The sequence below is a fragment of the Oxyura jamaicensis genome, chromosome 1 (assembly GCF_011077185.1).
Source record: "Oxyura jamaicensis isolate SHBP4307 breed ruddy duck chromosome 1, BPBGC_Ojam_1.0, whole genome shotgun sequence".
NCBI lineage: Eukaryota > Metazoa > Chordata > Aves > Anseriformes > Anatidae > Oxyura > Oxyura jamaicensis.
In genome coordinates this window covers 203,984,085-203,997,909 of record NC_048893.1, presented here as the reverse complement: position 1 = coordinate 203,997,909, position 13,825 = coordinate 203,984,085, and the positions used below count along the sequence as shown (strand labels likewise).

The 13,825-nt window shown below is 66.2% G+C and overlaps 2 protein-coding genes across 5 annotated transcripts in view; one reads left to right on the top strand and one right to left on the bottom strand.

The window, feature by feature from the left end:
• PGAP2 (post-GPI attachment to proteins 2) overlaps positions 1-13,271 on the bottom strand; it is a 27,320-nt gene extending 14,049 nt beyond the window's left edge. For 2 of the 3 annotated variants that reach the window (XM_035330864.1, XM_035330854.1), the window contains exons 1-4: positions 13,228-13,271; positions 12,374-12,552; positions 9,343-9,595; positions 6,456-6,562 (exon numbers count right to left, since the gene is read on the bottom strand). In XM_035330864.1, the coding sequence (XP_035186755.1) occupies positions 6,456-6,562; positions 9,343-9,595; positions 12,374-12,538 (525 nt within the window). In that variant the 5' untranslated portion in view covers positions 12,539-12,552; positions 13,228-13,271. The remainder of the gene's footprint in view (positions 1-6,455; positions 6,563-9,342; positions 9,596-12,373; positions 12,553-13,227) is intronic. The other variant, XM_035330872.1, reaches the window with a different exon arrangement.
• Positions 13,272-13,569: 298 nt separating this feature from the next.
• The window catches only part of NUP98 (nucleoporin 98 and 96 precursor), a 35,982-nt gene continuing 35,726 nt past the window's right edge, over positions 13,570-13,825 (top strand). For both annotated transcript variants that reach the window (XM_035330826.1, XM_035330821.1), the window contains exon 1: positions 13,570-13,702. The gene's annotated coding sequence lies outside the window, so the exon portion shown is untranslated. The remainder of the gene's footprint in view (positions 13,703-13,825) is intronic.

The following is a 13,825-nucleotide window of genomic DNA, read 5'->3' as shown; positions in this document are numbered from 1 at the left end:
GTGCTGCACCTCGTGGCACCGTGGCAGCACGTGGCACTGCACCACACCTCATGGCACTGTCCTGCTCCGTGCCGCACCTCACGGCACCGTGCTGCGCTGCAAGGCAGCACGTGGCACAACACACCTCATGACACCGCACCTCGTGGCACCGCACCTCGTGGCACTGTCCTGCCCCGTGCCACACCTCGTGGCACCGTGGCAGCACGTGGCACCTCACCACACCTCGTGGCACCGTGCTGCGCTGCCTCCCTGAGCGGCAGCAGGCCCAGTGCTCCACTCTGCAGCTGGCGGTGCTGCGCCGCACCCCGTGGCAGCTCCGACCCCCTGCACTCGGAGCGCTGCGTCACGCAGCACCTCCCCGCGCTGCATCCCCCTGCCCCGTTAGCCAGGCCCTGCAGCAGGCGCTGCGTGCGGCGGGATTACGGCACCGCCAGGTTCCTTCAAGCGCCCCCAGGACCTGGCGGCCAGGAGCTGGGACGGGAACGGTGCCGCAGGCGCAGAGCCGCAGGGTAGGGGCTGAGCAGCGTGGGCCCTGGCACCGAGGATTAATTCAGCCCCAGGCGGTACCTAATTAGCTGTTTTTCTCTAAAATCCTTCCTTGGCATGGGCTCAGCACAGGGACTCCCCCTCCTGCTGCAGGGCAAAGCCGAGCTAAGCCGTGGGGCAGAGAGCTCCGGAGGGCAGGGGGGGCCCAGGCGACGCCGGGGGGGCACAGGGACTCCAGGAGGGAGCCTGAGGCAGCCCCTCACAGCCCGTGCTCCAGCTGCAGGTGGGCGACAAGAGGGACAAGGCAGTCGCAGGGACGTGGGACGAGCGTGGGATACGTGCTGAGCCGGGCAGGACGGCGTGACAGCCTGGCACAAGACCCTGTCCCTGTCCCGGCACCCGCACGGTGCAGCACATCGATGGAAACCAGCACTTTGTGCTTCCCGGTGGGCCCAGCCCCCGACCCCTGCACGCTGCTCCTCGTGCACACAGCCCCCCGAGGCAGCCCGCTGCACTGGGACACGCGCCTGGCCCAGCAAACCACAGGGGCGTTATATTTGGAGCCGCCCTTTGCAAGCTCCGAGCTGCAGCACGCTGCCCTGTGCACGCAAAGGTGAGCCAGGAGCGGGGGGCAGACGGCGGGGGACACGGGGACAAAAGGCGGCCGGCTGCACCCACCAGCACGGAGGGGCACGGCCCCGCGCCCTGTGCAGAGCCCACAGACGTCCCCCAGCCTCCCCTTCCCTCCGGGGAGAGCCCCCCACCACGAGCCCCAGCCGTGGAGCTGCGGGACGGGCAGCAGGAGGCACGGAGCCTGCCTGCTCCTCCGCCACCCCCGCTCCTCCACCACCTCTGGAGAGGGTCCCCGTGGGGTTTATGCCTCGGTGCCCCACGGGGACGTGGCACAGGAGGGCAAAGGTGACTTAGTTCAGAACACGCCAGCATCCCACGTGCAGACCAAGCACCAGTCCCAGCCGCATCCCACGCAGGGGGCTCAGGTTTTCCAGCAACCCTCTGTGTGCTGGGAGCCGGCCCTTCCCGGGGGCTATGTGCTGCACGCCGGCCCAGCTCGCCCCCGAGAGCGCTTCTGCCTTCCCTGCGGTGAACGCGAACACGAGCGGCTCCAGCAGCGCGAGCTGAGCGCCGGGATATTTATAGCGGCCTCGTGTGAGCCACCGCCGCGGGCCGCTGTCACCGCGCTGCAGGCGATCGCTGGCGAGGAGCTGGGCTGAAACCACGCGTGCTCACGGACCCCGCTCGCAGCGCTCGCTGCTCGGCTCCTGAGGGGCTGGCGGCTCGGCATGGCACAGCACGGCACAGCACGGCACAGCTCAGCACAGCTCAGCACAGCTCGGCACAGCTTGGCACAGCTCAGCACAGCTCGGCACGGCACAGAGGCACGGCACAACCCCAGCGCCCGGCCGCCGCGTGCGTGCATGCGTGTCTCCGGGCCGGAACGCAGACGGGGGTGACGCCAGCTGCCGGGGGAAGAGGAGAGATGTGTTTGCTAACAAGAAGTGAAACCAGGCTGCCCGCCTGCACTGCTCCCCGTGGCACAGGGCTGCGGGGGCCTGCAGCTGGCGCGGAGCAGGGGCTGCGCTGGGGAGCGGCCGCAGCGATGTGCCAGGCGTGCGCGGGGTGCAGTGCGGGGTTCTGCCCGCCCGGCGCAGCCCTGGGGGCTCTGTGTGTTCCTCTTCCCCCGGAGCGCCCATCTGGTGCCCCTTCCCCTCCTCCTCCCTGCCCGCTTTCCCCCCCCCCCCCCCCCCCACGGAGCTTTATTTTCCTTTCTCTCGTCCTCCGCAGCTGGAAACCGCCCGCACTTCCCCATTAGCAGCAAGTTCCCCAGCACCTTCCTGCCCCTGCCGGAGGCAGTTGCAACACGAGGCCCTGGGGAGCGCGAGACTTTTGCAACACGGGTTCCTGTCACACACGTGCTCACGCTGAAACCCCAGCGCAGCCCGGCAGCTTCGGGGCCTCCAGCAAACGGCCCCGGTGTCCCCGTGCTGTGGCTCTGCGCCCTCCTGCGGGACGGGATGGGGACCCAGCAGGGAAACAGCCCCGGGTTCAGCCCCGGCAAAGCCGAGCTCGGTCGGGGAGCTCTGGAGGCTTCCCCTGCTGCAGGTGGGGCAGGGCACGGGGCTGACACTGGCGGGAGCCCCAGCCCTCGCTCCTGGGGAGCTGCCCTCCGCAGGGAGCGGTTCCCGGGAGCCGCAGAGGGGACATTTTGTCACCAGCTGGGCACAGCCCTAGAGCAGGGCCCTGGCAGCGGGTGGGGGAAGCGCCTCTGCTCGGAGCCGAGGCCGGGCAAGGGGCTGGAAGAGAGGCCACGGCTGTGGCAGGGCCGGACACGGGGGTGGCCAGGAGCCTCCCTGCGGTGCAGGTGCTGTGCGGGAGAGCTGCCCGAAGTCCTCCCTGGTGGCTGTTGGAAAGTTCTCCCAAGGACCCCACGCCTTCGGGGTGCAGACGCTGCTCCTGCTCCAGGGCTGGTGGATGGCAGAGGCGAACAAATCGCCCCACGACCGAGGTGAAGCCAGCCAAACCTGGCTCCGAGGCACCACCGGGGCTGTTCCCGGGCAGCCCTGGCTTCCCCTGCGAGAAGACACAGCCCATGCTGTCCCCTGACATAACCCCGCCAGGCTCCCGGCGCACGGCGCCACCCAGCTCAGCAGCTCAGGCTCCCTGCGGGGCCGGGCAGTTCCCGCTGGCCACACGGCGAGGACGTGGCACCGGCACCATGCCCACAGCGACCCCCAGAACAGCCCCGCGCTGGCCTTGTGCCCCCCAGCACAGCCCCGTGCTGGCCTTGTGCCCCCCAGCACAGCCCCCCGACCCGCCCTGGGGCCACGGGACGAGTCCAGGGAACTCGAGCAGCCCCGAGGAGCCACCCCGTGTAGTTTTGCCCAGAGATGGAGGGGCCACATGAGAGCGACTCAGGGCAGCAGCCCCGGCTGCGTTTCGGGGGTGCTGATGGGGCACCAGAGCCGCCCTGCAGACGGGCAGCTCCCTGGGGAGGCGTCCCCCGGCCACGGGCTGTCCCACACCCGCTGCTTCCAGAAGGGTTTAGTGCCAGAGCTTTTCCGTTGCACACGCACTTTCTTTTTCAAGGACCCCGCTCCCCGGGCGACAGCACCATCTGCTGACAGCCCCATCGAAACCAGCCCGGGATCGGGGCCACGGCTGGCCCTGGGCCGTGCTGCGTCTGCACCCACGGCTCTGGGTGCTGAGCTCCGAGCCTGATCCTGTCCAGGATGACAGCGTGGGGCTGCTTACAACCAACCCAGAGCCGCCGTGCGATGTCCCCGCGCCACTCGGCAGCTCCTCTCCATCCCAGCGTGGCTGAGGCACCCCCGGGTCCACCTGCTTCAAGCCCTGCTCCGGCGGGGCCACCCGGGGCCGCTCGCACGTGGCCCGGTGCTGAGCTGGGTGCTCACACCCAGACCCGACCCCGTGCGCTGACCCCAGGCTCGGCCCGAGCCCTGCAGCATCGGGGAGGGCAGGGCAGCGAGGACGAGCAGCCGAGGCACGCGGAGCCCGTGAGCTCTGCGGGTGCAGGGGGCTCCCCGCTCGGCACAGCCCCTCTCCAGCTGCGATGCGGGGGCGCAGCCGTGTGGGGAGGGCTCTGGGCAGCAGGGACACCTCCGCCCGCTGTGCCGGCCTCCTGGCAAGGAGAGGAACAGCCCCGGGGCGCCACGGCCGGAGGACAACCCGCGGGCAGAGGTGGCACCACGTGCTGCTGCCAGCACTTTGGTCCCCGCGTTTCCCAGCACAATTCAGAGACGCCCCCCTGGGGATCAGCAGACGGAAGCCGGCCGCCTCCCGGCAGGTCGCTCGCCCTCGTCCTCCTGCAGCAACGCGGGACAGCAGCGCCCTGCCCGCTGCAGCAGGAGTGCCGAAGGGTGTAGGGGGTTTATGTGGCAAGGCTTTGGGAGCAGGGGGCCATGGGGGTGGCTTCTGTGGGAGGGATCTAGAAGCTGCCCCGTGTTAGGTAAGGGCCCCACTGCTGAGCAGAGCCAAGCCAGTAAGTGATGTTGTTTGTGCCTCTGTGAGAGCAGATTTAGGACAGGGAAAAAAAACGCTGCACCACACAAAGCTGGGAGAGGGAGAGGAGTGAGGAACAGCCTTGCAGGCGCCAAGGTCAGTGAAGGAGGGGGAGAGGGGCTCCAGGAGCCGGAGCAGAAGTCCCCTGCGGGCTGTGGTGAGGCCCATGGTGAAGCAGGCTGTCCCCCTGCAGCCCATGGAGTGCCACGGTGGAGCAGGGTTCCATGCTGCAGCCCGTGGAGAGGAGCCCACGCAGGAGCAGGTGACCTGGCAGGAGCTGCTGCCCATGGGGGACCCAGGTTGGAGCAGTTTGCTCCCAAGGGATGGACCCCGTGGGACGGACCCAGATCTGGAGCAGTTCTTGGAGAGCTGCTGCCTCTGGGCAGCCCACGCTGGATCAGTTCAGCAAGGACTGCATCCCGTGGGAGGGACCCCACGGCACAGGGGATGAGAGGGACCGAGAAGGGAGGCGGCAAAGAAGTGCTAGAGACTGACCATAACCCCCATTGCCCCGTTCCCCTGTGCTGCTCGGGGGGAGGAGGTGGAAGAGGGTGGATGGGGGGGGGGGCAGGTGCTTTTGGTTTCTTTCCTCTGTTTCTCACTTCTCTAGCTCGTTAGCAATAGGCAATAAATCTTACTATCTCCCTGTGCTGAGTCTGATTTGCCCATCACGATAATTACTGCGCGATTTCCTCATCCTTATCTCAACCCTTGAGCCCCTTTCATGGTATTTTCTCCCTGTCCTCTTTGAGGAGGGGGAGTGAGAGAGCGGCTGTGGTGGAGCTCGGCCGCCCACCCGAGTAAAACCATCACAAAGGGCACCGAGCGCGTGCTCCAGCGTGGCACGGGACCGTCCACCGAGCTCACGGCCCACACCAGAGCCGGCATTCCTGCAAGCCAACAGCCGGACGAGCGCTGCTGCTGATGCACCACGAGTTGGTCTCCGTGCTACGGAGCCGTAACGCCCGCGGGCACACGCACCCCGTCGGCACGTGCTGCTCAGGGAGCCCTCATCTGAGCTGCAGGACTGCGAGGGAGAGGTGCAGGGGGTGCAGAAACAGGAACACAATAAAAAAAAGGTGAAATAGAGGAAGCTGCTGGGAAGCCGAGGGGCGATTTCTGCTGCTCCCTTTGCAGCGCGCTGGCCCTGGGCTCCCGTCGCCCACGCTCTGTCCCAACACCAGGCCACAAGCACGGCGAAGACACCTGGCTTGGCAAACCACCACCACGGCCACAGGGCAACGGCCGCAGCCTTCTGCCTGTCCCGAGCCCCAGCAGCAGCGTGCGGCCCCCCTGGAGCTGCTCAGGCCGGCCGGCAGACACCGGAGACCACGCGACCACCGCCCCATCGGGGCAGATCCAAGGTGCACCCCTGTCCCCTGCCCACCTCCGACACCTGCACGTGCCCCAGCACCCTGGGAGCCTCAGAAGCCCCTTCCGTGGTGCGGCCCGCGGCCAAGCCCAAGGGCTGGACGCTGCTTCCCCGAGACAAGCCAGCAGCCGTACGGGCTCGGTGCGCTGCCGGGAGGACCAACGGAGGCGATGAAGCAGGAGCCTGCTGAAGGCTCTGTCCGTGCCAGCCGCAGGCACAGCGCCCATCCTGCTCCGCATGGCCTCACCTGGCAGCCGTGCCCCGGCTCCCACCCCTCGCCAGCTCCCCAGCCCCAGGACATGGCCGTGCACCATTCCCAGCTCCACGTGGAAACGAGAGAGTGGGGGTTAAAACATTCCTCCCCGGTTTGTTTCAGTAAGCTGGACCAGACCGTGGATTTTGGCGACCGCCTTTCCTTCGGCCCCTGCACCCCCAACGTTCAGTTCTCCCACCCGGCTGGGGTTATTTCAAAGTGAGGTTCAGGTGAAGCCCTGCCACCGCCAGCCGAGAGCCCCGGCCCCGAGCACAGCGCGCAGAGAAGAAAGGAAAGTGTCTGTACCTCGGGACTTACTGTGTGTTTCTTAGTCATCCTCCAGAGGATGCACGTCAGGAGCATGTGGCCCAGAGCCGACGTGATAAAGACGATGAAGGCATTTTCGTGGATTGCTGAATCAACGAGACAACAGGTTTCCTGTTAAATCTGGGCACGGAAGTGAGCTGCGAGCACGGGGGGGAAGGGACAGGCTTTGAGAGGGCAAAAGGCAGCTCTGCTGGCGGCCCCCATGCCCGGGGGAGGCTGTGCCAAGAGCGAGCAGCGGCCGAGGGACCCGGAGCCTTCAGCACAGCATCGCACCAGCCGTGCAGAGAAGGGGGAGGGAGAGCTGGCAGCAAAGGGATCTGCCCTCGTGGCTCCCCTAAGCCAGGGCAGGCGTGGGCCGGGAGCCTCTTAGCGGGCACGAGGCATTCAGGAGGGCTTAGCCCCGGGGCGAGGAGCCTCACGCTGCGCGGGGCTGTGAGCTGCAGCTGCCCGCGGCGCGGCTCGGCACCACCGTTAGTGCTCCTGGGAGGGACGGGGGAACCGAGGCACGGCGGGAGGGTGGCAGGGAGCCAGTCCGGGATCCAGAAAGGGACCCGGCCTCCTGCCGATAACTGCTGTCACCAGCCCCGAGGCCGCTCCGGGTCACTGAGCTGACGCTGACTTATCAGGCTGGAAACGCAGCTGGCTGGAGCTCGGAACCAAAGCAGCTCGCAGAACCCCGAGCCACACGCAGACCCCAGCTATTCCTTTTAAAGAAGTGTTTCTATTAAAAATAATAACAATAACCAGTTTCCCGGGCTTTTCTCCAGGAACGGAGCCCACCGGCTGAGTGCACCAAGCCCCCCCGCCCTAAGTCACGCTCCCCCTCCGCGCGTCCCAGCTTCAGAGGAAGGGAAGCAGCGGTGGGAAAGGGCTCTGGGAGGTGGGGCTGCGAGGAGCAGCGCCTGCAGGGGTGGCTAACCCGAGCCCTCCTCCTCCAGCTCCGAAGCTTTCCCCACAGACCTGAGGAGCTGCAACGAGGAGCGGTGAGGCTGGGCTGGCCTCAGCTTTCAGCGCGGCTTCTGCTCTTCCTCTGCTGCACCACGGCCTCCTCCTCCTCCTCCCTGCTGCCCAGGGAGCTGGGCAGTGCTGGGACGCCTCGCAGGGGGCAGCGGCACGGGGAGAGGGCAGTGAGCTGGGCAGAAAGCCCCCGGGCCGCAGACCTCCATCCGCCAGAGGCTTCCACCCCCGGAGCAGCAGGACTGGCAGCACGCGGAGCTGTTGGTGAGCTCACGGCAGCGCCGTGCTGCGCCCCCCACGAGCAGCAAACGCCCACGAACAGGGCTCGAGGATGGGTCTGCTCGAACCCTGGTGCAGCGTGGGGCTCAGGTGAGGCGGGTTTGGAGCATCCAGGGGAAGTCCCTGGGCTCCTTCCTTGGCCCTAAGGCCACAGGATTACTGGTGAAGGCCCGGGCTAAGCCAGCGAGCACCTGGCTGCTGGGGGGGGTTTATGGAGCTGACGTCCCGCATGCAAGCGAGGGCCCCAGGACGGGCTGCTCCGGGCACAGCTCCTGGGTGAGGGGCAGAGAAATCAGGCGCTGTGATGCCAACCACAGGACAGCGTCTGCGGGCAGGGAAGTGGCGCCGAGCTGCCAGCTGTCTCGGCAGCCTGAAGTGCTGTGGTTCGTGCGCTGCCGGTTGTTTTCCACGACAGCAGTGGAACCACGTCCTTCTGGTGTGCAGGGCGCAACGTCCCCAAACAACCACCTGGCAAGGGACCCGGACGCACCTGCAGGGCTCTGTTCTGGGCCCCGATGGCCCCGTGGGGCACGGGCAGCCCGGGTCCCGGACCTGCTCAGCCCCACAGGCACGGTCACGGCAGCGCTGGGGCGCCCATTTCGAAAGGCAACCCAAGGGCACCTGTCCTTGGAGGGAGCTTCCCTCGCCCCTGTGAGCTGGCAGATCCCCCCTGCAGGAGATCAGCTGCGCCCACATCCCCTTCCCTGCAGGCAGACAAACCCTCACCAAACCCTGCTCCCCCTCAGCAGCTCCAAACCTGCCCTCTCTGGCCTTTCTCTTTGCAGTGCTTCGTGGCTGCAACCCCTGAGCCTGGTCCCGCGGCTGGATGCGGGATTTATTCACCCTCGTCACCCAGCGAGGTGCAGCCGACACAGCACAGAGCAGAGCAGCCGACACAGCACGCACACAGCACGCACACAGCACGCACACAGCACGCACACAGCACGCTGCAGGCCCCAGAAGAGCCGTGGTTTCCTCTCCAACAGCACCACCTCGCTGACCCGCTGAGTCCTCGTGCACCAACGCCGGCACCACCTCCAGGGCCCAGCAGCTGCCGGTGCCGCCGCCCGCTTTCAGATTCGTTTCCGATCAGACCGTTGTGGAAAAGGAGCTCTCCTTTCCCTTCCCTTTCCCTTCCTGAGAGGCGTTTCCTAGCCTAGCGCGATCCTGTTCTGCGCAGATTTAACCTGAAAGATGCTGGTTTTGCCCCGAGGCCGACACAGGGAGCTTCACCCAGGCGTTTTTGTGGGTGGGTCCTTGAAATGCTGCCACGGGAGACTTCAGGCTGGAAGCCGGCTCAGAGCCAGAGTGCAGAAGGAGAGGCGGTGCTGGCAGCAGCAACGGGCGTTGGCCTCTCGTTGCTCAGCCGTGACGAGAAGCGTTGAGCACGGCCCCAGCCCAGGAGGAACCAAGCAGCAACGCCAGGCACAAAAGCCCAGCCCGCGGTTTGAGCCACTCAGCAACCCCAAGAATTCCAGGAAGAACAGGGCTACCCACGCACCAGACGTAACTTCCACGTATAAACCCCCAATTTTACCGAAACTCTTTGTTTTACCACCTGCCTTTCCCCGAGCTGCCGACCTGCAGGACGCAGAGCTCCGCGGAGCCCGGTGCGGGGGGAGACACCTACCGTAGTTCTCGGACGAGGACACGTAGGTCAGCACGAGCAGGGCGAAGTTCTCGAGCAGGTTGAGCAGCAGGTTGAAGTGGCACAGGCGCGGGTAGCGGGGGTGGGAGCAGTGGCAGCTCTGGTAGTGGTTCCAGTAGGCGACGGCCACCAGGAAGCGGGGCGCCGAGTGCAGCCCGATGCAGAGGCGCCAGACGTAGCGCTGCGGGGTCTCGCCGCCAATGGCCGCGCTGATGGAGGGGAGGTAGTTCGGCACCTGCTGGGAGACGGCGGCTCAGAGAGGCGTGGGGAGCCAGGGAGGGCAGCACGCAGCACGGCAGCGGCCCCGGCGCGGCCCCCAGGGCCATCCAGCCCCAGCTCTGCCCCAGGGGAGCAGCTCCGGGACCCCCTCGGGTTCCTCCGCTTCACGCCCGCAGCCCTCGCCCCTTCCCTTCGCTCCGCGGTGGGCTGAGCCTGCCTCCTCCGTCCCCGCAGCTGGAGAGGGGACAGAAGGGTGCGTGGCTGTGCTGCCCACCCCTGATCAGTCGGGACAGCAGCAAAGACGTTCGGGGAGGAACAGAAAAGCAGGAAGCCACCACCCTCACAGTAAGCTCCTGGCTCAGGGCTGCCCCGAGCCAGCTGGGACTGCTGCACAGGAGGTAACCCCGCGGGAATACGCTTCCAGGGAACCGCAGTCACAGAAGCAGCCAGGCTGGAAGGCACCTTCAGGGTCATCACGTTGGCCAGGCACGCCGTGCAGTGGGAACACCACCAGGGCCGAAGCCCAACCAGCTGAAACTTCCAGTTCCCCCCGGTTACTTGCCACGCTGCTGCACTCACGTAGAGGCAGTTAAGGTGGGTCCCTAATTGAACAGGTCCCTAATTAATTCAGGTGAAGGGGATGGAATTCCTTCGTGCTGTTCTCCAGGTGCTGCCCTCTGAACCTTCTCCTGCTCTGGGACCCACTGCAGGTGCTGGCATCGAACTGCCAAGAGGCGGGTGGAGGGCCTGAGGCTCCCCCTGCCCAGGGACCCAGCTGAACGCTCTCTGCAGCAGCCCGACAAGCCTGCAAGCGAAGATGCTCTTCCCCTCCCGAGGGGCAGACCCCATCTGAGCCCACAAGACCAGGTTTCTCGGGGTCCCACGGTCTCAAAGCCCAGCCCCTGGCTCTGACACCTGCCCCACCACCGCGCGCTGGTCTGGTGATCTGCCTGGTCCTCCCAAAGCCCTTTCCTTTGCCAGCAGGATTGGTGAGAAGCCCACCTGTGGCTCCAGAGCCCACCGCGGGCTCTGTGGTCCTTCACGATACACCTCGAACCGCTCTTGACAGCGTCACTGGTGCCCACATGGAGCAGGGGCAGGGCTGCATGGGCTGTATGGGGCTCGGTGGTGTCTTGGCACAGCCCGGATACGGGCCTCTGGGGGCCACCCACCTCCCTCCAGAGCAGGTTTGGGTCTCGCTGGGTCTGTCCTGGAGCCCAAAGCACCCCACAGAGCCCCGGGACTGACGCTCCCCAGACCAGTTACGTTCTGCTTGGGGAACTAGCTCCTTTTTGGTTGCCTTGAACCTGTCACCTTCGTGACGTGCCCTGCACCCCGCATGGGCAGAGGGGGACAGAGCAGGACCTTGCCCCCCTCCAGGGCATCCTCTGAGGCCCCCATTTCCCTGCTCTTGGCCCTCCTGCAGCTGAAGAGCCCTCGCTCGGCCACGAGCAGGAGCTGTGCGACCCCTCTGAGCATCCCCTCGGTGCTGCCCCACGGCCGGTGGGTGAGGAGGGGCAGCGCCTGCGTCCACCCTGCCCGTTTCTCCAAACCTGCGCCGGGGCCGCGCTGCCCCACGGCCACGACCATCCACCTCCGTCACCCCGCCGTGCGTGGCAGGATCCCAGAATCACACAGAATCCCACATCCACCGAGGTGGGAAGAGACCTCCCAGACCACCCAGCCCAACCTCTGACCTAACACTAACAGTCCCCACCAAACCATATCCCTGAGCTCTACATCTAAACGTCTTGTAAAGACCTCCAGGGACGGGGACTCAACCCCTTCCCTGGGCAGCCTATTCCAGTGCCTCACAACCCGTTCAGTAAAGAAGTTCTTCCTAACATCCAACCTCAACCTCCCCTGGCACAACTTTAGCCCATTCCCCCTCGTCCTGTCCCCAGGCACGTGGGAGAACAGACCAACCCCCACCTCGCTACAGCCTCCCTTCAGGGACCTTTAAGGTACCTTAAGGACCCACAGGGTACCTATAGGGTATGTATAAGGTACCTTAAGGACCTAGAGAGTACCTATATGGTACCTATAAGGTACCTCAAGGACTTACAGGGTACCTTTAAGGTACCTTAAGGGCCTATAGGGTACCTATAAGATATGTATAAGGTACCTTAAGGACTTACAGGGTACCTATAAGTTACCTAAAGGACCTGTAGAGTACCTATAGGGTACCTATAAGGTACCTTAAGGACTTACAGGGTATTAATAAGGTACCTATAGGGCACCTATAAGGTACCTTAAGGACTTATAGGGTACTTATAAGGTATGTATAAGGTACCTTAAGGCCTTACAGGGTACCTATAAGGTACCTTAAGGACTTATAGGGTACTTATAAGGTACCTATAAGGTACCTTAAGGACCTATAGAGTACCTGTATGGTACCTATAAGGTACCTTAAGGACTTATAGGGTACCTATAAGGTATGTATAAGGTACCTCAAGGACCTATAGGGTCCTTAAGGACTTACAGGGTACCTATAAATTACCTTAAGGACCTGTAGAGTACCTATAAGATATCTATAAGGTGCCTTAAAGACTTACAGGGTACCTATAAGGTACCTTAAGGAACTATAGGGTACCTGTAAGATATCTATAAGGTACCTTAAGGACTTACAGGGTACCTATAAGGTACCTTAAGGACCTGTAGAGTACCTACAGGGACCTATAGGGTACCTACAAGGTACCTTAAGGTTCCCCTAAGGTCCCGGCGCTCCTCCGGTGGAGGCGGAGGCTGGCGGCCCCCCAGGGCCATGCCACCCGAGCTGTGTGGTGCCACTCACCCCGCAGTGCGTGGCCGTGGTCTCGTGGAAGTGGAAGAGCAGGGACCAGGTGACGCAGAAGAGGAACCCGAACAGCGGGCAGCACATGGTGCCCACGGCCAGCGTGGTGAAGCGCAGCCGGAGCAGGATCCCGTCACGGTCCAGGGGCAGCGGAACCTGCAGCATGCTGCCGGGCCTGCAAGCAGCGGGCACGTCACCGCGCCGCCGGCACCGCGCCCTGTCCCCGCAGCCCCCGTCACTGGCACCCCGTTACCGCACCCCCGTTACCGGCCTGACGTTACCGCACCCCCGTTACCGGCCCCCTGTTCCCCGTACCCCCCCGATACAGGCTCCCTATTACCGTAGCCCTGTTCCCGCACCCCCATTCCCGGCTCCCCGTTCCCGCACCCCTCGTTCCCAGCCCCCCATTACTGGCCCCCTGTTCTCGCCCCCCCCGTTCCCGCACCCCCCATTATCAGCTCCCCGTTCCCGTACCCCTCGCTCCCAGCCCCCGTTCCCAGCCCCCCGTTCCCGCCCCCCCCGTTACCAGCCCCCTGTTCCAGCACCCCCCCGATACAGGCTCCCCATTACCGTACCCCCGTTCCCGCACCCCCGTTCCCGTACCCCTCGTTCCCAGCCCCGCATTACCGGCCCCCCATTATTGACCCCCCCGTCCCCGCACCCCCCCGTTCCCGCACCCCCCACTACCGGCTCCCCGTTCCCGTACCCCTCGCTCCCAGCCCCGTTCCCAGCCCCCCGTTCCCGCCCCCCCCCCGTTACCGGCTGCCGGTTCCCGCAGCCCCAGCCCCGTGCCCCGCCCCCTCCGCCCCCCCCCCGCCGGTCCCCCCCGGCCCCGCCCCGCCCCCACGCACCGGCCCCGCGCCCCCCTCCGTCCCGCTCCGCTCCCGGCCCCGCCCACTCTGGAGGCCCCGCCCCTGCCGCTCTCCGATTGGTCGGCCGGCAGAAGCCCCGCCCCCTCCGCCTCGGCCGTGGCGCAGCGCGGCGGGGGGGTTGTTCTGGACCCTTCCTCGGCGCCGGCCCCGCCCCTCGACGGCGCGAGCCAACCGGCGCTCGGGCTGGGGCGGGCGGGCCGCTGCCCGTCAGCCAATAGAATCGAAGCGCCTCCCCCCTCCCGCAGGGGGCGCCTCGCTTTCGAAACGCGGCGGCCAATCACCGGCGGGCGTGCGGGGGCGGGGCCGGCCAATGGGGGGCGGGCGGCGGCGCGGCGCGGGGGTTGCTGGGAGACGCGCGCGGAGCGGGTTGTGACGCAGCTTCCTCCCTGCGGCCCTCCCTCCTCCGGCAGGCGGCGGCGGCGCGGCGAGGCCAGGCCGGGCCCGGCCGCTCCCGGCGGTGAGCGCCGCGTGTCCCCGGGCCGGGGCCGCGACCGGGGGGCGGGCAGGGCCTCGGGAAGGGCCTCGGGCCCGGCCTCGGGCACGGCTGGGGCGGCCCGCGGGGGGTGCGGGGCCGTTGGGC